The 23,106-nt window shown below is 65.3% G+C and overlaps 2 protein-coding genes across 2 annotated transcripts; both read left to right on the top strand.

Moving 5' to 3' along the window:
- The first annotated feature begins 11,918 nt into the window (after nt 1–11,918).
- Nucleotides 11,919–15,507, top strand: MADCAM1 (mucosal vascular addressin cell adhesion molecule 1). The gene is made up of 5 exons (XM_055344270.1): nt 11,919–11,979; nt 12,324–12,596; nt 12,933–13,250; nt 14,560–14,934; nt 15,398–15,507. Exons 1-5 carry the CDS (start codon nt 11,919–11,921, stop codon nt 15,505–15,507), a joined length of 1,137 nt encoding a protein of 378 aa, XP_055200245.1.
- Nucleotides 15,508–15,601: 94 nt separating this feature from the next.
- Nucleotides 15,602–22,810, top strand: TPGS1 (tubulin polyglutamylase complex subunit 1). Its single transcript, XM_055344879.1, has 2 exons — nt 15,602–16,708; nt 22,032–22,810. The coding sequence occupies exons 1-2, from the start codon at nt 16,371–16,373 to the stop codon at nt 22,567–22,569; spliced, it is 876 nt and encodes a 291-aa protein (XP_055200854.1). The 5' UTR covers nt 15,602–16,370; the 3' UTR covers nt 22,570–22,810.
- The last annotated feature ends 296 nt before the right edge of the window (nt 22,811–23,106 follow it).

The following is a 23,106-nucleotide window of genomic DNA, read 5'->3' as shown; positions in this document are numbered from 1 at the left end:
GCGCTGGTTAATCATCTCAGCATCCCATTGAGGGCAATGCTGTTGCTAAACCTCATCTGCGGTCACAGGTGGGGAAACTGAGTGCAGAGAGGGGAGGTAACACGTGCAGGTCCCTGAGTAGTTTATCAGGAGAGCCAGGAGTTGAATCCAGGACGTTTTCAGACTTTTGTTCAGATCTGAGGGTCAAGGGCTTGTCCCCGATTCTCACCCCAGCTCAGCCTTCTGGGAGTGCTGAGAGCCAGGGTGGACGCCTGTGGCCCTAAGGGTCCAACCCGAGCCCTCAGGGGCACGCAAGGCCCAGTCCTGTCCCCTCCACCCCCTGCCCTCACCTTCCATCCCTCATTCCTTGCTCCCTGTACTCTGGCCACACCAGCACCCCTAACCCTTGAAGTCACTCAGGCCGGTTCCCACCTGAGCTGACCCGAGCCCCCTCCGCCTACGGCGCCCTGGCCAACAAGTCGCCCGCCACCAGCTCCATTCTCAGTCACCCGTGGGCCCCCCAGATTGGACAAGCCATTTGCTTCTTTCTGGAAGCAGCACAAACCCCAGCACTGAGGACAGGCTGGGCATTGACGGTGGAGGTGAGAGACACATACCCCAACCCCCTTCTGCCCCGGACGGTCAGTATGTCCCCTCGACCGAAACTGGCCAGAAGTGCAGGAGCCCAGGGTCACCACCACGGAGACCAACATCAAGGACCCAGGACCAGGCACAGAAAGGACCAAGGTCCCGGCTGTGACTCTGCCCCGGCTGCCTCAGTTTCCCCACTGTGACACCAGAAGGTGCCAAGAGCTAATGCAGGGTGGGGAACAGACTGCAACAACTGGCTGGGCCTGAAAGGGAGGTTTTGGGGGAACTTAAGGTCCAGCAACATCACCAGATGGAGCCGAGGCACAGACCCCGCACCCGCCGGTCCACCCGATCGCACCTGCTCCTCTCTGCTGGAGCTCCTCACTGCCAAGTAATGGCACGTAAATGAGAAGCTAATTCCGGGGCGCCTGGGGGGCTCAGTGGTTGAGCATCTGTCTTGGGCTCAGGTCATGACCCCAGGGTGCTGGGATCGAGTCCCACATCATCTCCCCGCAGGGAGCCTGCTTCTCCCTCTGCCTGGGTCTCTGTCTCTCTCTCTCTGTCTCTCAGGAATAAATAAAATCTTAAAAAAGAGAGAAGGTGATTCTCAGTCCACGGGGATGAGCCCCGTGCTTAATCCGATCTGACCTGAGATCAGTGAACCGGACACGCAGCCTGGCCTGGGATGGCACTCGAGGCTCCTGAGAGAGGCAAGCACCTTAGCACCTTTTACGTCACCTTAGAAGGCCAAGGAGCCCCATGGAGAAAAGTAGAGGGCAGAGAGGGCACCGAGAAGGCGGCGTGAAGGTGGAGACCTGGAGGAGGTGAAGGGGCAACCGAGGCGTGGGGGGAGGGGGAGGCACAGCATGTGCAAAGGTCCTGAGCCTCAAGTGTACCCAGCATCCCCGAGGAGCAACGAGGATGCCCCCGTGCGCTGGAGAGGAATGAGTGAGGGGGGTTAAGCCCCCTAAAAACCAAATTTTTTATTTAATTTAACTCCCTTTAATTTATGTACTTTTAAGACCTATTATTTATACTTTTTAAAATTTTTTATTTTATTTTTATTATATAATAATTAAACCCCCCCCCCCTTATTACCCCCCATACCACAAAATATACACATACAAAATACTCACAAATTAATACAAACTCTCTAAGAGAGAGTGAGAGAGAGAATAAAGAGAAAGATAATCTCTCGCTCCAGCCAAGAAAAAAATATTACATCATATATATATATATAGAGAATATGTAGAGATTATAACAAATCCTCACAAACACCTATATAGAGCAAAAAAAGCTCAAAAAACAACAAAAAGAAAAATCTAACAAACCAGATACCTTTTATAAAAGAACAAACCACATAATAAACTATAACACCAACAAAAAAAGATCCACATTTGAAACAAATCTCCAAAAATATAAATAACAGAAACACAAAAACACTCATGAGAAAACTCTCTCAAATACCACCATACATAGAACTCTAGTCCAAACACACGCTCTCGCGCACAAAAACTTTCTTCAAAGATAAAACCACACCCCCCTCTCCCATACTCTATCTCTACATCATCAGGATATCCATATAAGACCTTATTTCCCCACCCTCTCACTCTTCACCCATATATATATAGAGATACCAATAGAGAGGAATATACTCCCCTCACCCTTTTATATCTTCAATTAACTCATACACACTCTCTTATTTACTCTACATCATCTATCACCCATAATTATCCATCGCACACCTCCCCCACTCCACTCTTTAAATACAACACACAACAAATCCACACTCACACCCTCAATATCGATACGACAACACTCTATCCACCCACCCTCAAAAACAATCTTTCTATTAGATGCATATACTCGTCACCCCCCCCCCATCTCCCCCCAAATTTATCTCATCTTATATAAGTGTTAGAATATTATATAATATAATAATTATTCCCTCCGCCGCCCCCCCCCATTATTTTCTCTTCTTTATCATTTACCAATATTCCCCCGTCTTGCACCCCCGTGTGTTGTTTTCTGCAATTTGTAATTTTTTTTTCACTCGCTACCTTATCAACGCGCATTAGACTTCTTTCACCTTACACCCCCTCAATACTGCCTACACTTATTAAACCCTCGTCTCATATAAACGACTCATCTTTTCTCTCTAATCCTTTATTCAGAGAGAGATGTAGATTCACAGAGAGATTAGATGTATACAACTCTTCTATTTTCAACCCTTGTCTTCTGTTCTCTCCCCTTTAACACTCACATCTCATTGCGCTCGCATAGCGCATCTTAGATATGTTCTTCTCCTTCCCTGTTGTGTTGTCTCGACCCTCTCCTATCCCATATATGTCCCTCGTCTCTGTTCACTGAGAGACTTTGTGAGCACCACAGAACTTCTTTTAGATATCTCCTCGCACCATTCCTCTTCTACTCACTGTTAGAGAGATATATATAGATCTACAATATACCCTATTGCTAATACAACAAGACCCATATATACTAATACACCAATCCTCAATCTCATGAAAACCAACATTACCCTTTTCACCAAAAAATAGACCATTTATCTTTCTGCTATCCAATCAATTCCCCCTTATATTCCTACATTCTACCAGTAGAGTAGCCCCCGCATACACTAATTGTGTGATCGACCCCTCATAGTGAGAGATAGTGATATTCAAGAAATTTCGCACCCACGTGATCTAACTAGATAAGTATATATAAAACACTAACATATCACCAACACCCACCCACCCCCAACCCCCCCCTCTTCAGCCCCCCCCCCCCCCCCATAAAACACTATACTTTCATCCCAACCTCCAAACACAGTCGAATTCCCTTCACCTTACACTCTCATAACGCACATGTGTCTCTCCCTCCTCCCCCCCACCTCTCGCACTCGCACATTGCCCTCTCTATCTCTTCACATCACATCATAGAGAGATTTCCCCAAGTGATAGATATATAAATAACTCAACATTATAGATAAAGATATATAAGATTATAGAGACAGATACATTATCCCCATTTCCCATAAACAATTCCCCTCTCTCCCCCCCCATTCCCTCACCTCCAAAACTCCTCCATCCTCGTCTACAAAAACACCCGCTCTCTCGCTTAACTCTCCTAACCACTGTTTGTTGTCCCTGTGTGTGTTAGAGAAGATCAACTTTCTCTCCTCACACCCCTCCGCAGCAGCTCACGCTGCCAGTTATTGCACACTCACACACGCTCTTAGAGATGTGTGTCGCAATGCACATAGAGAATAGATATTAGAGAGATAGACGCTCTCTCCCCTCGCACACTCCTCTCCCCAGATATATACAATCACCACACTCTATCTATATATATACCCCCCCCAATATAAAATAATCTCCCACATAGACTCAAAACCACACGCCAACCCCCACCACCCCCCCCCCCCACCCCCACCTACGCTCTACTCAATACGCCTCGCCTGTCAACATCTACCAGATAGATATATTGCGGAACTGCCCCCCGTCTGTGTGTATACTACGTCATTTCATCCCCCCGTTACCAGATTGTATGCCCCCCCCCCCCTCCACCCCTCGCCCCCACCCCCCCCCCCACCGCTCCGCTCATACGCTCTGCCGACTATTCTTCGTTTACCTAAATGCTCTCTAATTTAACCAATTTCATCATTCCTACCCCACACACACCCACTTTTGCAACACCCGTTGTTCCCAGTGCCGCGCACCCCCCTTTAATCACTATATTTCCCCTTCCCCTGTGCCACCCACCTGGCACTTAGCGGGCCTTTGCCATATATCCCGGGTCCCCGCGCACACTCGAGATATCGCGCGCTCCCGCGCCCGCCCCCCCCCGGTCACCGCTGCCTTCTAACTCACCCGCACAGACTGAGGCTGTGAGATAGGTATAGTGTTAGACCCCCCTCCCCCCCCCCCCCCACCCGCGCAACCACCCCCCCCACCCGCCCCCCCCGCGGAGGTGTGTGTATAGCGGCTCTGGATGACACACTAGCCCGAAGAGTAAGAGCTGCTTGGTATATAGTACTATACAGAGAGACTATATACAGTGTGTGTGTGTGTGTTTGGACCACCATTTTCTGACCTACTCTCCCCACCGAAGCTGGGTCTGTGTCGAGGCTGGCTGAAACCCCATGCAGATCCCCCCCCCCCCCCCCCCCCCCCCCCCCCCCCCCCCCCCCCCCCCCCCCACCCCCCCCCCCCCCCCACAACCACCTTCCCAGTGTTGTAGATCTGGCGAAGACATACTGAGAGCAAAGGTCACTGGGGCAAGTCCGCGAGACCTAGTAGGTGAATGAGCACATGGTACCCGTCGAGCTGTGAGAGGACCGTAGGGCATTCTGGTGGCGCGGTGTATATGCGATGTGCCACCATCGGCGCATATCGTTGCCGCCTATGTGTTCTTCTTTACTTTTACCGCAGGTCCCGTAAGGCGAACATTTAACACGCCCTGATGGCGCTCCCCCCCCCCCCCTGCGCAGAGGAAACCCACCACCACCCAGCCCCGCGACCCACGGGTCTGACTGGCCACTTGCGTTCAGCCTTCATGGCCCCCGCCCCACCCGCGACACATGCACCCCACACGACCCCCACCCGACCCCACCGGCCCCACCGGAGTCCCCCCCAGATCTGAGGCCTAACCTGGAGGAGCGGCCGCTGGCCACCGTCTGCCTGCCCCGCACCCCTCGCCGTCCCCGGCAGCACACGCAGGGCAAGTGCATGACAAACCCGGCTGGCGTGTGGGTTGGGGGGATGGACGCGGGGACACAACGGCCACTGTGGCTGCACATCCCTGTCCCGCGGCTGCTTCCTCAACCACCTGGGGCCGAGCATGAGGATGTGCCCCCAGAAGGCTGGCGGGGGGGGGGGGGTGGGGTCAGATTTTATTTATAACGGGGGGGGGCAGGGGCCCGTGTAGGGCTTGACCCCGCGTCACCACCTGCCTGGAGCCGGGCTGTCACCGACCGAGCCCCCCAGGCGCCCCTGAAGGCCGGGTCCAGGAGTGACCTGCACGCGGGGGCAGGCCAGGTGTTCAGGGCGCCCCCCCAGCCTCAGCGGCCGCTCTGACCTCCCATCTGCCACACCTGTCGCCCCCCACGCCCCTGCGGCCACCCCTCCCCGCCCACGCACGCGCCTCGGGGGCTGCTTTGTTCCCAAGGGACTCTCACAAAGACGTGTCCTCCCGCAGACGGGGACGCAGTGCACCCGCCAGGCCCCCTCCTGCCTGCCCCGGGGCAGTGGCAGCTCTGCTGGGCACCGGCCGCAAGCCCTCGAGTCCATTTTGCAGATGCAAACGCCGAGGCCCCGCCGAGGCCCCGCCGAGGGCTGCACAGGGCTCTGGACTGGCTTCCCTGGGGCCCACGAAGTCCCGCCCAGTCGGGCCCCTCCTCTCCGCTCTGGCTCACCCACCCCTCGGGCAGCCCCTCTGGCCTCGGCTTTCTAGAACACTCCCGGCAGCTGCGGCCACAGGGCCTTTGCACTCCCTGCCCCGCCCACCTGCTTGCGACCGCCGCGCCTGCGCACACCTCCCCGCGTCTCACCGACGTCTCGGGTGCTCCCGTCCCTCCTCCACCTTCCCGCAGCGTTTGTCACCCGCCGACCCGCCGACCCGCGGACCCCCGGCCCCCGTGGGCGCTCCCTGCGCCGGGCGCCGGCCTCGGGGTCTGCGCACCCTGGGGCGGGGCCTGCCCACCTCGCGCCCCGCGGTCACCCCGACCCCGGGCGGCGCGCGGCCTTGTGGGAAACACCCGGGCCCGCGGCATGCCGGGAGTTGTAGTGCGGCGGCGCGGGGCGAGCGCGGGGGCCGCCGGGACTCGTGGGCGGCCGCGGGCGGGGGGCGGCGGGTGGGAGCGCGCTGCGGGGCGGGGAGCTCAGTCACCCCGCCGGCCCCTGGCCCTGGCAAGTGCCCGAGCGCGGCCCCTGACCCTGATCCTGACCCTAACCGTGACCCTGACCCTAACCCTGACCCCGACCCCGATCCTAATCGTGACCCTAACCCCAACCCTAACCCTGACCCCGACCCTAACCAGGATGCTAACCCCGACCCTAACCCTGACCCTGACCCTGAACCCGACCCTGACCCTAACCGTGACCCTGACCCCGACCCTAACCGTGACAGTAACCCCAACCCTAACCCTAACTCTGACCCTGACCCCGACCCTGACCCTGACCCTAACCATGATGCTAACCCCGACCCTGACCGTAACCCTAACCCTGACCCTGACCCCGACCCTGACCCTAACCGAACGCAGCACCCGCAGCCCCCCTGGGACTCCCAGCCTCAGCTGTGGGTGCTCAACTCCACCGCCAGCCCCTCCCTGGGACCCGCAGCCCAGCTTGGCCCACCCAGACCGCTTGGCAGACACCCAGGCACCACCCCGCAACCCCTGCAGCCCCACCCCCAGCTCCTCATAACTGCTCCAGCCTGGGGCTCCCGGCAACGCCCGGACCCGGCTACTAGACTGTCCTGCCCGGGCCGGTGACCGCTCTCTGACGGCAGGTGCAGAAGGGAGCTCCTGGGTCAGAGCATCCCCCCGGGCTCTGGCCTGCGCACTGATGGGCCCCGAGCCCCCCACTCCGCTCCACAGCCCGGCCTCCCAGACCCCCAGCCCAGCCGCTGGCCTCCGCCGGCCTTGGGGCTCCACTGCCCCCTGGGCCGTGGGGGAGCCTCCCCACTCCATGCCCGGAGCACCCCAGCTCTCACGGCCACGTGTGTCCCCTAAGGGCAGGATCCCCGGGGTGAGAACCACGGTCCTAAGCGCCTGGAAGCCAGAGGTTCCCACTTCCCACGTCTCGGCCTGGGGTTGGGTGGAGAAGGAGGCGCTCCCCCTCCCAAAGGACATTCCCGTCCTGTGCTCAGGACAAGCCGCAGCCCCTGCTCACAGGGCACACGGGTCGCTTACGTTCTCCAGCAACCAGGTCGAGAAAAAGTGGCAGAAATAGGGGACCCCTGGCTGGGTCAGTGGTGGAGCCTGCGACTCTTGATCTCGGGGTTTGTGAGTTCCAGCCCCACGCTGGGTGGAGAGATTACTTGAAAATTTAAAAAGAGGGGGATCCCTGGGTGTCGCAGCGGTTTGGCGCCTGCCTTTGGCCCAGGGCGCGATCCTGGAGACCCGGGATCGAATCCCACATCGGGCTCCCGGTGCATGGATCCTGCTTCTCCCTCTGCCTGTGTCTCTGCCTCTCTCTCTCTCTCTCTCTCTCTCTCTGTGACTATCATAAATAAATAAAAAAAAATTAAAAAAAAAAGATTTAATAAAACAGGAGGGATGCCTGGATGGCTCAGTGGTTGGGCATCTGCCTTCGGCTCAGGGCGTGACCCCGGGGTCCCGGGATGAGCCCCACGTCGGGCTCCTGCTCAGCGGGGAGCCTGTTTCTCCCTCTCCGGCTGTGCTCTCTCGACCTCTCTCTAAGTAAATATATAAAATCGTTGAAAATAAATAAAAATCTTAAAATAAAAGCAGATTCACCAACCTGAATTGTCCCAGACATGCTTGACAGTTTCCCAGCAAATGAGTCAGGTGTCTGCTTTTAAGTTGAAGTTTCAGTTAAAAATTACGTTTCAGGCGCTCAGGGGCACAAGTGGCTGGTGGCCCTGCCCGCGCTGCGGTTCGCGGGTGACCCAGCGTCGCCCCGCCTCCAGCCCGGCTCTCCTGGGTTAGGGTGACGCGTGCTGGGAAACCGCCTGACGGGCCCAGCCCTGGAGCCGGGGACCCACGGGCAAATCCCGCTTTTTGAATTTATCACCACACGTGTGCATCGGAAAACCCAGAAAACCCAGAGATTCGTCAGCACCGGCCTGTGTTGGCGCAGGCGGGGCGGCGGCCGCCTGCCCAGACACCACAGGGCGCCACGGAGGGAGGCCGCTCGGTTGGGGCAGCGGCCCGGCTGGGTGGGCGCCAGGTGGACGTGGGACGGGGCGGCAGACCTGCGGCGGCGGGCAGGCGAGGGCCCGGGGTCCGCCAGGTGGGCACACAGGTGCGTGGATGTACCTGGGGTGTCTGGGAGGGCCGGGGACCCGCCTGCCGTCCCAGCACCAGGTGTGGGGTGGAGGTGATCAGCGGCGGCCTCGGCAAGGGCCCCGCCTCACAGCCCTGTCCTCTATCTGGTGCGCCTGGAGCAGAGCCAAAGTGCCCGGGGCCCTGCGGTCAGCGGCGAACCCTTCGGCCGAGGTCCCACCTCGGCCACCCTGTCCCACCTGTCCTCCCGCTGCCTCCAGGGACAGCTGGACCACCCTCCCGGGCCACCCTTCCCCGGTGGCACTGCCCCATTCTCCGGCTCCCCGTCACCCTTTTGACCCCGCCCGCTGCCCAGTCGCCGGCCCCGCAGCCCGGGGCCCATCAGCCAGGAGCCCCGCCGGAGGGCAGCGCGGCCGGAGTTAGCAACAGGGCCGCAGGTCAGCGGCTACACCTCGGGGAGCCCTGCCCCGGCCGCGGGGTGGTGGACTAGCACCCCAAAATCAGCTCTCACCAAGATGTGCCTCCCTGCTCCTCGGGGCAGCCGAGCCCCCCCTGGCTGTCCAGCTCCTAAGGGAGGCGCTACCCCAGCGAGCCCTCCCCCCCGGTAGGGGACGAGCCCCAGTCCCCAGGGACGCTCGGCTACGGCAGGGCCTCTGAGGGCCACCCCGACCCCACCCCACCCCACCCCAGGGGCCTCCATCCAGTCCGTCGGAAGGCAGAAAGCCTGCGTCCCCTTGCTTCTCATGACAACTGAAACCTCAGGCCCTGGGACAGGCCTCGAGGGGCGGCGACAGGCCCTGACGGCCAGGGCCAGCTCCCGGCCACCGCGGCGTGCGGCTCAGCTCCACAGACACGGAAGTCGCCTTCACGGGCGTTCAGAGCTACTTCTTTCCTCCAGGGTCTGGTTCCCACCCCTGGTGCCCGGGCGCCACCCCTCCCACGTGCCCCCTTGGTCTAGCTCAGCCACGCGACTCCAGGGCAATTTCTCCAGCCTTCTAGAGCCTTCTGTGTGGGCTTCCGTGTCCTTCCTCCCTCTCCCTTCCCCGGGGCCACCAGGAGCAGGGAGTAGCCCTGGGGGGGCAGGAGGGGGGCACGTCGTCGGCACGGGGTCCTCCACACCAGAGACCCTGCCACCCCGGCTCCCGCCCACCCCAAAGAGCGAGCTGCGAGCCCCGAGCTGCCCAGGGGTGCCAACGAGCGGAGCTGGCCCAGCCCAGGTGAGAGGGTGTCCCTGGAGGGCGCGGGCATCTCCGGGGGGCTGGGGCCAGCTGGCCTCTCCTGGACACCCTCGGGGCGGGCCATGCCCCCTCGGAGCGCTGCGGCTGATGTGGGAACATTGAGGCCAGGATGACAGGTCTTGGGGGGACTGGGACCCTCCTGGGAAGGAGGCTTCCCGCCAAGGCCACCGAGGACTTCCTCCTGGATGGGGACAATGCCAGGAAGGGGGAGGGGACCTGCAGGCGGGCAGGCACCGCAGGAAGCTCAGGTGGGGGGGCCGGGGATGTAGAGGCATGACCTCCGTCCCCACCCGGGGGCGACTGGGTGAGCTCAATGTCCCCAGGACGAGACCAAATGTCCCAGACACAGGCAGGAAATGCGGTTCAGTCCTCACTAGTGCTGGGCTTGGGCCCCTGTCCCCTGACCCCCGGGACCCTCCCTCCAGGCCCCTGCCCCTCCCTCTGCCCACTCCCCCCCCCCAGCGTAGGTGCAGGTCGTCCTTCCCTCTGCCCACCACGACCCTCTCTGAGCCCGGAGGTCTGCGTCCGCACAGGTAGAGTGTTTGGAGCTTGCTGCGAGCACCGAGCACCAAGCACCGAGCACTGAGCACCAAGCACTCAGCGCCAAGCACCGAGCACCGAGCTCCTGGAGGGCTGCAGACGCCGGATGGACGGCGCTGATGGATGGGGCAGGCAGGGCTGCGGCCCGCCCTCCGAGGGGCCTCGGGGGGGCGGGAGGCAGGAAGCGGGGTCAGGGGCTGGGAAGAGGCCCATTCACCAGGCCCACTGCCCCCTGCCCGGGTTAAGAGCCCAGCTTCCCGAGAAAGGCCCCCACCTCCGGCCCGGGGAGGGCCGCACCTTGGAGTCCACCTTCCTGTGCCGCCTTTCCCGGCACAGGCTCGAGGGGGGATGGGAGCGCGGGAAACGGACTCGGAGTTCAGGCACCGGGACCCTCGCCTCGCCGAGACCTCAGTTTCTCTCTCTGCCCCGGTCGCGCCTCTCGGGCGCCTCAGTTTCCACCCCTGGCGATCTGGACGCTGAGGCGATCCAGGCACAGAGCTGGTGGGGCCTCGACGACTCGTGGCCCGGCCGCCCCTTCCTCATCCCCATGCCAGGGAAACTGAGGCACAGGCCCCATCCTGAGTTCAACATGAAGCAATCCAGGACCCCCCCATTCCTTTCCCCCTGCGTCCCGTCCGTCCGAGCTGCGCATGGGGCCTGGTTCCCCCAGAGGCCGCCGCAGACAGGATCCGCCTCCTGCAAACGGGAAATGTGCTTCTAGCTCCGACTTCATTAAGGGCCACTGGGAAAATGCGGTGAGAGAAAGGGAGGTGGGGGGAGGCGGCTGGGGAGGACTCCCTGGAGGCGGCGGTGGCTCCGGGCAGAACAGGGTGAGGGCACGGCCGTGCCAGGGCCCGACCGACCCAGCAGCTCGGAACCGTCTCTAAAACCCTGGAGGAGGGGGAGCCGGGCTGAGGGGTGGGGAGGGGGAGGAGGTGGGGGCTCCTCAGCACTCTGGGTGGCCGCGTGGCCAGATCCCTCCCAGGCCTCCCCTGAGGGCAACGGCCCCCTCCCCGTTCCCGCTCCCCAACCTGCACCCCAGAGGACAGACAGGCTCAGACAAGGGGGTGAAGCGTCTCATCTCCGTCACCCAGGAGACCCTCACCTCTAACAGAAAGACCCCCACCATCCCCACAAGGCCCTCACCCCGAGGTTCCCACTCCCAGGGACCCTCACCGGCAGGTGACACCCCCAGGGACCCTCACGGGTGGGGGAGGCCCAGCCCAGGAGAACCTGCCCCCCAGCCGCTCAGGGCCGCCAGGCGGAGGCCGTCGGGAGGCGGGAGGTGCAGGTGGCGCCAGCCCCGGGCCTGCTGCTGATTTCCCCGAGGCGTGGACCTGGCCCCCCCGCCCCGTCCCCCTCACCCCCCCATCTTCCAGTCTTCCTGTCTGTGCGTCTGCGCATTCCTTCCCGCCCCGTCTGTCCTGACCTCCACGCAGGGTCCCCGCCAGCTCGGGCCCCCAGCCCCTGCCTCTCAGTCGCGGGGGGGGGGGGGGGTCGGGGTGAGGGTGGGAAAGCCCCTGGGGAAAGCCCCGGGGAGCAGTGGGGGGGGGCACCACTATTTAAGGCGTGTCGTCGGGCGGTCGGAGGACAGAGGGCCGAGGATGGAGCGGGGCCTCGCCCTCCTGCTGCCTGTCTTCCTGGGGCTCCTCCAGCGAGGCCGGGGTGAGCGGGGCCGGGGGCTCCGCTGGGCAGGGCGAGGCTCAGGGTGGAGGAGTCCCCGGGGGGCCTTGGGGGATGCAGGCGACGGCGGGGAGGCACTCGGGCAGGTCCGAGGTGCAGGTCTGCAGTTGGGGTGCCGAGGCTGGGGGTCCAGGGTAGGGGAGTGGGGGGCGTCTGGGTCTGGGGGTCCAGGGTAGGGGTCTGAGGCTGGGCATCAAGGTTGAGGGTCCAAGGTCGGGGATCCCAAGTCGGGGTAGCAGGGGTCTGCAGCGGGGGGTCTGCAGCGGGGGTCTGAGGGGGGTCCGAGGCTGGTGGGAGGGCGGGGCTGAGCGCGCGTCTGCCGACAGGTGGGCCGCTGGAGGTGGAGCCCCCAGACTCCGTGGTGGCCGTGTCCTTGGGCGGCTCGCGGCAGCTCACCTGCCGGCTGTCGTGCGCCGACCGCAGGGCCCCGTCGGTGCAGTGGCGGGGCCTGGACACCAGCCTGGGCTCCGTGCGGTCGGACGGAGGCAGCAGCGTCCTCTCCGTGCACAATGCGTCGCTGTCGGCGGCCGGCACCCACGTGTGCGTGGGCTCCTGCGGGAACCTCACCCTCCAGCGGACTGTGCAGCTGCTGGTGTTCGGTGCGCTCCCCCCCTGCTCGCTGCCGGCAGCCCTGCCTACCTCGGTCCCAATACCGCCTCTTCCTGGGAGTCTTCCCAGATTGCCCACCCTGCGCCCTGGCCCCAGAGCCCCATCCATTCCCTGCTGCCCTCAGCCCCTCCAGCCACCTGAGCCCCCCCTTTCTGCTCCAGCCCCCTCGGGCCCTTGACCTCCTAGACACACAAGCTGTGGCCGCTGGGTCCTCCCCCGACCCCAGGTCCCTGCTCTCGCCTGGGCCCCACCCACAAGCCCCCTCCTCAGGGCCCACTGCTGACCCTGGGGGCTCAGCCCACCCGCCTCCAACCCTCTGTCCACAGCATTCCCAGACCAGCTGACTGTGTCCCCAGTGGCCCTGGTGGCAATGCAGGACCGGGAGGTGGCCTGCACGGCCCACAACGTCACACCTGCCAGCCCCGAGGCCCTCTCCTTGTCCCTGCTCCTGGGGGACCGGGAGCTGGGGGAGGCCCTGAGCCGGGAGGTGGAGGAGGAGCCACAGCAGGGGGAGGACCTGCTGTTCCGGGTGACGGGGCGCTGGCTGGTGCCCTCCCTGGACACCCCCACCCCACCCGCCCTCCACTGCCGGGCAACCATGACGCTGCCCGGCGTGCAGCTGAGTCACCAGCGGGCTATTCCAGGTGAGTCTTTGCGGTTCCGGGCAGCCTGCAGTCAGTGTCCCTCGGCTCCTCCGAGCCTTGATCGGCGGTGCCCAGGGGCCCCCTGGACTGCTGGCTCCACCCCTCGCCCCAGCCCCTCCGTGGACGGACCACAGTCCTCCCACCTCCAGGGTGATACTCCTCACAGGTTTACTGAGCGCGACCCTGGGACAGGCTCCCTACGACCCCGTCCTTCTTTGCCCACAGGCCTCCAGGGCTCCCACCTCCCTCCTCCTATGTCCACAGAGCCCTGAACCACCTGTCCTCACCTCCTTCCTCTCCACCCATCACTCTTCTCTAGACACATGGCCTCCCAGCTGCTGCTCCAACAGGCCAGGCACAGTCCTGCCCCAGGACCTTTACCCATGCTCCACCCTCCACCGGGAATGCACGTCCCAGCTCTCTGCTTTGCTCCCTCACTCACCTTCCTCAGGTCGCCCTCCCAGTGAGGCTTCTCCTGACCTATCTAAAGGGCCAAACTATCCTTCCTGCCGCTTCCATGTGTGTGTGTACACACACGTGCACACGCGCACATGAGCACTTTCTCCTACTGTATGTTTTTTAACACCTTTTTTCAATATCTGGCATCCTGCATTTCCCATTTTTTTTTCAAAGATTTTATTTATTTATCCGTGAGAAACACATGGAGAGGCAGAGACACAGGCAGAGGGAGAAGCGGGCTCCCTGTAGGGAGGCCAATGCGGGACTCGATCCCGGGACTCCGGGGTCACACCCTGGGCCAGAGGCAGACGCTCCACCGCTGAGCCCCCAGGGGCCCCTCCTGCTCCCTTTATTTCCATCGTCTGCATCCCCTACTGCTGGCTTCACTGAGAAAGGAGTATGTCTTGTTCACGGCTGTGTCCCCCCAGCGGCTAAAACAGTGCCCAGCACGTAGTAGGTGTTTGTTCTGGGTGGGTGGGCGGGCAGGGGGAACCACGGTGCCCAGCACATAGTAGGCGCACAATAAATACTTGCTGAATAGACGGATGAAAACCCTTCACGTGGGGCCGAGAACACTGTAGGTGCCCAGTTCCCGTCTGACGCTACTAACTTAGCAAACGTGTCTAACGTGGGACGGGCCTCGTCCACGTCATGGAGCCTCGGGCAACCTCTCCCCAGGTGCCCTGAAGTCCCCGTTAACGCACCGGGGGCTGGCGGGGGTGCAGATGGAGCGAGGGAGCTCCCAGGGTGCTGGGAGGGGGTGGGGGGCCAAGAGGGGCGGCGGGAGGGCACGCAGAGGGGCCACCGGGTTTGAAAGATCTTTCACGGTGGGATGCGCTCTGTTTTCCAGTCCTGCGCAGCCTGACCTCCCGGGAGCCCCCCAGCACGACCTCCCCCGAGGCCACCCTAGAGCTGAGCTCCACCCGCAGCTCCGAGAGTCCTGCACCCCCGGCCGGGAACAGCTCCGCCAGGCCCTGCCGCCCCAAGATCCACCAGTCACCCGCAGCAGGGGGTCTGGAGCTGCTGTGTGAGGCGGCCTGCGGCCCCGGGGTGGCTGTGGGCTGGACGCAGGCGCCCGGGGGGCTGGAGGCCTACCAGAGGTGGGAGGCCGGGGCCCAGGCTTGGCTGAGCGTGCCCCGGGCAGGGTGCGGCCCTGAAGGCTGGTTCCAGTGTCGCCTGGACCCAGGGGGACAGATGGCCAGCCTGTACCTGGTCGCGGAAGTCTGTGAGTTCCGGGGGGGTGGGGTGGGTGGGAGCCTCAAGGAAGGGGCCTGCCCAGCCTCGGTCCCCCGTCCCGTCCGGGGGCACCGCGAGGGCTGTGCATCTCGGGGCCTCTGGATTTCCCAGCACCCCGACAGCTTTACAGCCTACAAAGGCCCCGGGAGTACAAGTAGGACACAGCCCCTCCGGCGGCTTCAAGTGTTCTAGTAGCCACGTTTGTTAATAAGAAGGAGACAGTTTACATTTACGTTCTTCCTCCCCCCCCCCAGCTCCGTCTCCAAAACGCGAGGTCCTCTGCGCCTTTCGCCCCCAAGTCCTTTGCCATCCCCGCGGGTTTGCACCCCTCAAAGGTCCTTCCTAAAACCTCAGGAGCTCAGCAAATGCGGGAGCCCCCAGCAGAGGCTGCTGAGCTCTCCCCGCCCCCGTCCCTGCAAAGAGGTGCTCAGGGCCCCTGCTTCCTTCCCCAGGCTCCCCGCCAGCGCCCCCAGCCCTGTGGACGGGCAGCTTGGTGCTGGGGCTGCTCCTCCTGGCGCTCCTCGCCTACCGCCTGCGGAAGCGCTGCAGGCCCGCCCGGTGACCACCGCCCCGCCCGACTGCGCCCCCGGAACCGCCCGCCCCCCCCACCCCCGGCGCCCAGAGGGCAGGGCTGGGGCCCGCGGCAGGGAGCCCGCCAGGCCCCGACCCGCCGGCCCGCTCCCAGGGGTGCAGAGCTGGAGAATAAAGAGCACGCGCCCCGGCCTCAGTGCTTCTGTGCGTTACCGGGATGGGATGCCGCGCCCGGCACCCGAGGATGGGACCGGGCAGGGGCTCCGCCTGGGGGGTGGGGGGCGCCGTGCCTCGGCCCGGGGCTGGCACGCCGGGGCCTGACGCCACGCAGGTGCCCGCTAAAGGGAACCTTCTCCCTGTCGGGGCGGCCTGGGGTCGGACGGGCGGGGCAGAGGCCGGGAATCCGGCGGCCCACCGAGGGCTGGGGGTGCAGACGCTCAGACGGAGACGGGACGAGGCTGACCGGAGGCCGCGCTGGGCCGACGCTCAGTGCGCCGCTGGCACTATCCGCGGGGCGTCCCTGACAACCAAGGAGACCGGTTGCTAGGGGACCATGCTAATGAAGGACTCGCCCGCTACCAAGATGGCGAGCAACCCGGCTTCAGGCCAGAAACCGTGCCCTTCCTAGAGAGCCATTTTGGAGTCTGGCAAAATTCCGGTTCCGGGCCCAGGCCTGGCAGGCTAACCAGCACACGCGGAGGACCCCGGAAGCAGACGGGCGATCAGAACTTGGGGGCGTAGGGGGCGGGCGGTGGCAAGTGGCACGGTCTAGTTATTTTTGCCAGTCTTCCAGCCCGATCCGGGGGCCCTCTGCCCTCAACCAAGATGGCCGCCGCGAGGCGCCACGCACTGTAAGCCTCAACGGCACTTCCGGTCCCGCTGCCCTCAGCGAAGATGGCGGCGGTGGAGAAGCGGCGGCCGGCGGTGGCTCCGGCGGCCAGTTTCACGGACAGCGGCCGGCCGGCGGTGTCCCGAACAGCAGCACCGTCCGACAGCGAGGAGGACTTCCTGCGGCAGGTCGGCGTGACGGAGATGCTGCGCGCGGCCCTGCTGAAGGTGCTGGAGGCGCGGCCCGAGGAGCCGATCGCCTTCCTGGCGCACTACTTCGAGAACATGGGCCTGCGCTCGCCTGCAAACGGCGGCGCCGGGGAGCCCCCGGGTCAGCTCCTGCTGCAGCAGCAGCGCCTGGGCCGCGCGCTGTGGCACCTCCGCCTGGCTCACCACTCCCAGAGGTGCGGGGCGGGCGGGGCCGGGCCGGGGCCGCTGGGGGCGGGGCCGGGGCGGAGCGCTGGGGACTGGGCCGGGGGCCCTGAGGACTGGAGGGCGGGGCCGGAGCGCTGGAGGCGGGGCCGGACCGAGACTGGGGGCGCTGGGGGCGCGGCAGAGGGCGGGGCTGGGGGCGCTGGGGACTGGAGGGCGGGGCGGGGGCGGGGCCGGAGCGCTAGGGGCGGGGCCTGGGCGGAGCGCTGGGGGCGGGGCCTGGGCATTTGGGGCGGGGCCTGGGCGGGGCGCTGGGGACTGGAGGGCGAGGCGGGGGACTGGGGGCGGGGCCGGGGGCCCTGGGGACTGGAGTGCGGGGCGGGGCCGGGGCCGGAGCGCTGGGGGCGGGCCTGGGCGTTTGGGGCGGGGCCTGGGCGGGGCGCTGGGGACTGGAGGCGAGGCGGGGACTGGGGGCGGGGCCGGGGCCCTGGGGACTGGAGTGCGGGGCGGGGGCGGGGCCGGAGCGCTGGAGGCGGGGCCGGGCTGTGACTGGGGGCGCTGGGAGCGGGGCAGGGGCGGGGCCGGGCGCTGGGGCGGGGCCGGGGCGGATCACGGGGCGGGGCCTGGGGCTGCGGACGCGGAGCCCCCGCCCCCACCCCCCCCCCCCCCCCCCCCCCCCCCCCGAGCTGCTCGCCGGACACTGGTGCGCTGGGCTCCGCGGGCGCTGGACGCGGACTGCGGGGCTGGGGGCGTGGGGGCGGCGCCGGGAGCTCTGGCCGCTGGTCTCCGAGACGCCCTTCCGCAGGCGCAGTTCCCCCTGCCGCCCCCACCACTCCTAGAAACCACCGGCCCAGAGAGGATCCAAAGCCTCGGAGCGAGGCCTCCCACTCGGGGTTTCTCCTAGATGCCTTCGTACTAGCGTCATGGCGTCCCCGTCCATCAAGCCAGAAGTGGATGTTTCCAGGGCGGGGCAGTGGAGACTGAACAGCCGGGACCCCCAGGCCCCCGGAGGCAGCTCCCAGTGGGCAGGGCCGTGCTTCAGGCACAGGGAGAGGAGCGGGCAGGTGCGCGGGCCCCCAGGCTGCCATGGTGCCCTGGAGGGGATGGCACCGCCACCCTCCCGCCCAGCAGTTCTGAGCCCACGGATCGTGCTTGAGGAATAGGTGTTGAGCGGTCGGCCCCCATCAGGTGGTTGAGGGGAAGCTTTTCGGCTTGCAGCATCCACCAGGTGAGGTCGTGACAGTGCGGGTGGGCTGGGCCTTGGCTGGGGGCTGGGGTCCCTAGAAGGAGAACCCGAGGCAGGCAGCCACGTGCGCCCCCAGGAGCACCCAGGAAGGGAGAGGAAACCTGGCCGGCAGGGGGTTCCCTCGTGCTTCCGCGCCTGCCCACCTGTGAGAGGCACGACCAGTGACGCTGGGGAGTGATCCCGTGTGGGAAGGGGGGCGGAGGGTGGGAGTCTGAGCAGAGCACCCACGCGCTCTGCAGGCCATCTGAGGCTTGCAGGGGCGACGGTGGGAAGGAGGTGTGCAGAGCACTCCTAGGTAGTCCGCGGGGCCGTCCACAGAGAGGGGAGGCCACTGGTTGGGGGACGTTCTCAGGGTTGCTCGGGGACTCACGTCGGGCGGCTGGGGGATGGACAGCAGGTTGTCCAGCTGGGAGAGGTCGTGGAAGCCTCAGGAGAACGGACAGGAGCCCAGGACCCAACCCTGAGGAGTCCCAGCCTCGGAAAACCCACAGAAAACCATGATCAGGCCAACCGGATGGGAAGGGGGAACCAGCAGACAATGGCATCCCGGGACATCTTACAAAGGGGAAAAGTCATCCGCGGTAGGGCCGCCACGTACCGTCGTGCAGGTGAAGCACTGCGCGAGTCACTCACCTGTAGCCAGTCCCAACGAGGGTACTCCTGTGGAGGCTTCCTGAGGGTTTCCCTAAGTCCCGCAGAGGCACCTGGTGGGCTGGCGGCACTCCCGTGTCCAGTGGCCCACGTCCGAGGGCTGAGGAGTACCTTGGGTTTAGGGCCAGGAGAGCTGTATTCGTGTCCTGTGGCTGCCCTAACAAACCACCACGAACTTGGTGGCTTAAAACAACAGAAACTTGAGGTGCCCGACCGGCTCGGTCGGTAGATCCTGTGACTCTTGATCTCAGGGTTGTACGTTTAAGCCCCACATTGGGTGTAGAGGTGACTTAATAAAATCTAAAAACAAAAAAAAAACCCACATAAATTTATTCTCTCACAGTCCTGGAGGCCGGAAGTCTGAGATCAAGGGTCAGCGTCAGGGCTGCGCTCCCCCCGGAGGCTGGGGGGGCGGGGGTCCTCCTGCCTGTTCCAGCTCCTGGGCCCCAGTTATCCTTGGCTTGTGGCCACATCCCGCCAGTGCCCATCGGTGTCCTCCTCTGAGTCTCCGGTCTCTTTCTCTCCTAAGCACAATTGAATTGAGCGCCACCGCATCTCACGTCCAGGTCGCGAACTGACTGCATCTGCCAAGACCCTGTTTCCAATACGGTGGCCCTCGCAGGTTCCAGATAGACGTGCATCGTGGGGGCCTCTGTGCACTGCCCTGCAGGGGTGTTGGAGCCGCTGGGGGCACCTCGGGGCTGCAGGGGCACGGCAGGCGGGGGCGGGGGTGGACGTGGGGAGTGGCCAGCGCTGGAGGCAGACGCGCCTGAGCCCCTAGGCTCACCTGGTCTCCCTGGAGACAGAGCCAGTGGCTAACTCGGAAGACCGGGTCACCGTCGGGAGCCCCTGAGCCCAGCCCGACGGGCCAAAGGCAGAAGCCAGGCCAGACCCGTCCCCTTCCCCTGAGGCTGGGCAGCTGCCCCCGATGGTGAGCGGGGCCGTCCTTGAGGGCCCCTCAGCACGAGAGACCTGGGGAGAACTCCCCAAACCCCCTTCCTGTGTGGCGCCAGAGCAGAAGCGCCGGCCTCCAGGGGCCCCTCGGCCACCCCCTGCCAGCCTCCAGGCCCCAAGGGCATGAGAACGGTGTTCACGTGACTGGCTGCGGGCGGCGTGCCAGGCAGGGCAGGGTGGGGGCAGATCTGGACCTCTGAGCTGCTCCGCGGGCCCCGTGACCTGGGAACCTGGCGACGGGCCCCAGCACGTCCAGCTGCCTTCGCTTGGTCTCCGGGCCGGGCTGTCCTGGACGCTGCGGGGTGCTGACCCACACCCCCGGCCTCCATCCGCCCGGTGACGCCAACCAGACGTGCCCCAGATGTCCCCAGGCGGCCCTGGGTCAGTCACCCCCCAGGAGCCCCCGGCCTACAGCGAAGAGGTTCCGTGTGTCCCCGTGGAACGTTCCACACGTGCTCGCACACACGTGTCGTTTAAGCAAAGGCTGACCTGTGGGTGCTGTGGGTGCTCCGACCGGCCCTGCCTCTCCGGGAAGCCTGGTCCCGGAGCCCGCGTCCCGCAGAGTGGGCGCCCCCTGGTGGCCGCGGGGAGGTGCAGCCGCGCGGCGGGGGCTGGAGGCTGGTGTCACCCTCAGGATCCTGCGCCCACCCGGGGTGGGACTACGCCTGCGGGGTCCTCCAGCCCTGGTCACGGGGTCACCCCCGGGCCGGGCACCGTCGTAAGTCCTGGGCACAACTTCCGTCCTGTCCTCACGGGAACCCTGCAAGGCAGGGATGAGGACGAGAGCCGGGGACGGCGACCAGGACCCAGGTGCAGGTCCGGGTGGGCCAGGTGCTCATGGGGGGCGCTGGGTGCCCCCGGGACTGGCTCAGGAGAGCCGGTGGCAGGCAGCCCGGGTGCTGGGGGGGGCAGGCGGCAGGTCCCAGGCCACCATCCCGTCGGGACAGCTGCACCAGGGCAGCGACAAACAGCTCTGAGACCTCAGCGGCCCTGACAGGCCGCGGGTTGACCAGGCCTGGCACCGGGGCGCGGACCACGCTGCTCGGGCTCCCACGCTGGCCTCGGCAGGGCGCACAGGAGGCCTCCAGCCCCGCGTCTTGGCGGAGCGGGTCACAGGCTCTTCCCCACCTGCGGGTGCCCCCTCACCTCCTGCTCACCTGTCGCCCCCACACCAGGCAGGTGGGCAGCGCCGTGGGGGGCACGCCCGTGACCCTGGGACGCCAGGCGGGACGGAGGCCCAGGTGTGCGAGCCTCCAGGGCACAGGCCGTCCCCGGCCCCGAAGCTAGAATCTGTGACCGCTGCCATTTCCGGCTGCAGGGCCGGCGTCGTCAGCGGCCATTGGTCGGTGACAGCAGGGGGAGCGCCGTGTCCGCGTCATCGTCCTTCCCGCTCCTGCCGCAGGGGCTTCGGGGCTCGCGGGACCACTAGGAGGTGGGGTGGCCACCCCCGTGATGCAGGGCGATGCAGGGTGAGCCCGTGGGACTGGGACACCAGTCGGGTGCCACCCTCGCGCTTCGCAGGCGCCCGGTACAGCGTCAGGGCCAGTGAGCGAGGGGGAAAGGGTCTGTGGCCACGCGGATGGAGAAGAGCCCCAGCTAGGAGCCCCCCTGCAGCTCCGGTACTGCCGGGCCTCGGTTTCCCCCTGTAATGGGCTCTGACCCTCAGGGCTCCTGGGGGCGCACAACCTCCACGTGAGCAGGTCCCCCCACGGGGAGCCCAGATGCTGTGCGGGTCACGCAGGGGGTGCACCGAGCCACACATGCCTCCCCGCGGGGCTGAGCTGGGGGCGCCCGTGCCTCTGCTGGGACCCCTGGCGCTGGGACCCCAGGTGAGCCGCCCTGAGCCTCCCCACCTGCCTGTGCAGGGAGCGGGGGGCAGCTGGGCCGCAGGGCGCGAGGCAGCTCCCGAAGCTCCTAGCACAGCCCGCGTGGGTCGGGTCGAGGGGCCTCAGGTCAGCAGACAACGGGTCGTACTGCCGGTGTCGTGGCTCAGCCTGTCGCAGCCCGAAAGGCGGCAGCAGCGGCGGGTCAGCGGGTGGACGCGGGCAGCTGCTGATAAAACTGTTGGGCCCGATTTCCGCGGGGTGCGGGCCGGGGGGGGCCCAGGGGGAGCAGCGGGCGGCCTCGGCGGTGCGCACGGAGCACCAGCCGTGTACCAGGCGGCGTTCTGGGCGCTGGGGGCCGCGGGGGCCGACCCGTACACCCTGATGTGGGCTCCTGGGCTGACGTCCGGAAACAAATGAAGCTGTGTCATCAGGCAGGGGTGGGGGCCCCGCAGGGCGACCCCTGAGCAAGGACTCAGAGGAGCTGCAGGAGCCGCGGGGAGACCGGGGGAGGGCGCTGTGGGCAAAGGACGCAGCCGGTGCCAAGGCCCTGGGGCCTGACCACGCCCGGTTCTCGGAGGGAGATAGAAGGGGACAGGACTCGGGGCGGCAGGCGGGCGGGCGAGTGAGCCAGGGGCCGCCGGGCCCCGCCGCTGGCCCAACGCTCCCGCCCTCCCGCAGGACAGCCTTCAACAACAACGTCAGCGTGGCCTATGAGTGCCTGAGCGCCAGCGGGCGCAAGAAGAAGCCGGGGCTGGACGGGCGCACCTACAGCGAGCTGCTCAAGCGCATCTGCCGGGACGGGGAGGCTCCCGAGGAGGTCGTGGCCCCCCTGCTGCACAAGATCCAGTGCCGGGACCACGAGGCCGTGCCGCTGGACGTCTTCCGCGCCGGCATGCTCACCTGCTTCGTGCTCCTGGAGTTCGTGGCGCGGGCCAGCGCCCTGTACCGGCTGCTGGAGGACCCGGCCCTGGCTGTGGCTGACCGCCGGGTGGGCCAGGCTGTGCTGGACACGCTGGAGGGGGCCCTGCAGGCCAGCGACGGGGCCCCGGTGCCTGCCCGCTACCTGGAGGCTGGCTCGCGCCTGGGCCCCGACAGCCTGGCGCTGGCCATGGACCGCGCCCTGGTGGCCCGGCGGCCCAGCTCCCCGATGACGCGGGAGGAGTTCCTGGAGAAGGCCGCCGCCCTCTTCATCGCCAAGGTCAAGCCCGTGGCCTGAGCCCGCACACCTCGCCGCCCCCTCCCGCACCCACAGCGAGGTCGCAGCCGCAGGTCGCTGATGCGGGTCTGGGACTGGGGTATGCCCGCGGGCAGGGGCCGGGCAGGGAGCCCCCCACCCCCTTCAACCCTGACATCGCGCCCCAGCCCCGTCGGGGGGCCTCGGGTCCCAGGAAGTGGGCACCCCCACCCCCACAAAGGCCTCTCCTCCCGCTGGTAATAAAATCTGTTCCCAGGCCAAGGTCAAGCGCAGTGTGTGTGCCCCCCTCACCCCCACCCCGGCCCGTCCAGCTCGCCCCGGTGCTGCCTGGGGTTGGGCTCGCGGCTTGCACACGCCGGGGCGCCCCCGAACTCGGCTTTGTGGAAGCGGTTGGCTCCCGGGTGCCCGGTGAAGTGCCCCGGGCCTCAGCTTCCCAGCTGTTGGAGGAGGAGGACAACGGGGTGACGGGGGAGCAGCAGGCGCCTGCGAGCCCTGTGGGGCCACCTGCCCTCTGAGGAAGCGACTGGCTACCCAGGCTTTGCAGATGGGGAAGTCGAG

Source organism: Nyctereutes procyonoides, unplaced genomic scaffold (genome assembly GCF_905146905.1).
Source record: "Nyctereutes procyonoides isolate TBG_1078 unplaced genomic scaffold, NYPRO_anot_genome, whole genome shotgun sequence".
In the NCBI taxonomy this organism is placed as follows: Eukaryota; Metazoa; Chordata; class Mammalia; order Carnivora; family Canidae; genus Nyctereutes; species Nyctereutes procyonoides.
This window is presented reverse-complemented; position numbering and strand designations above follow the sequence as displayed.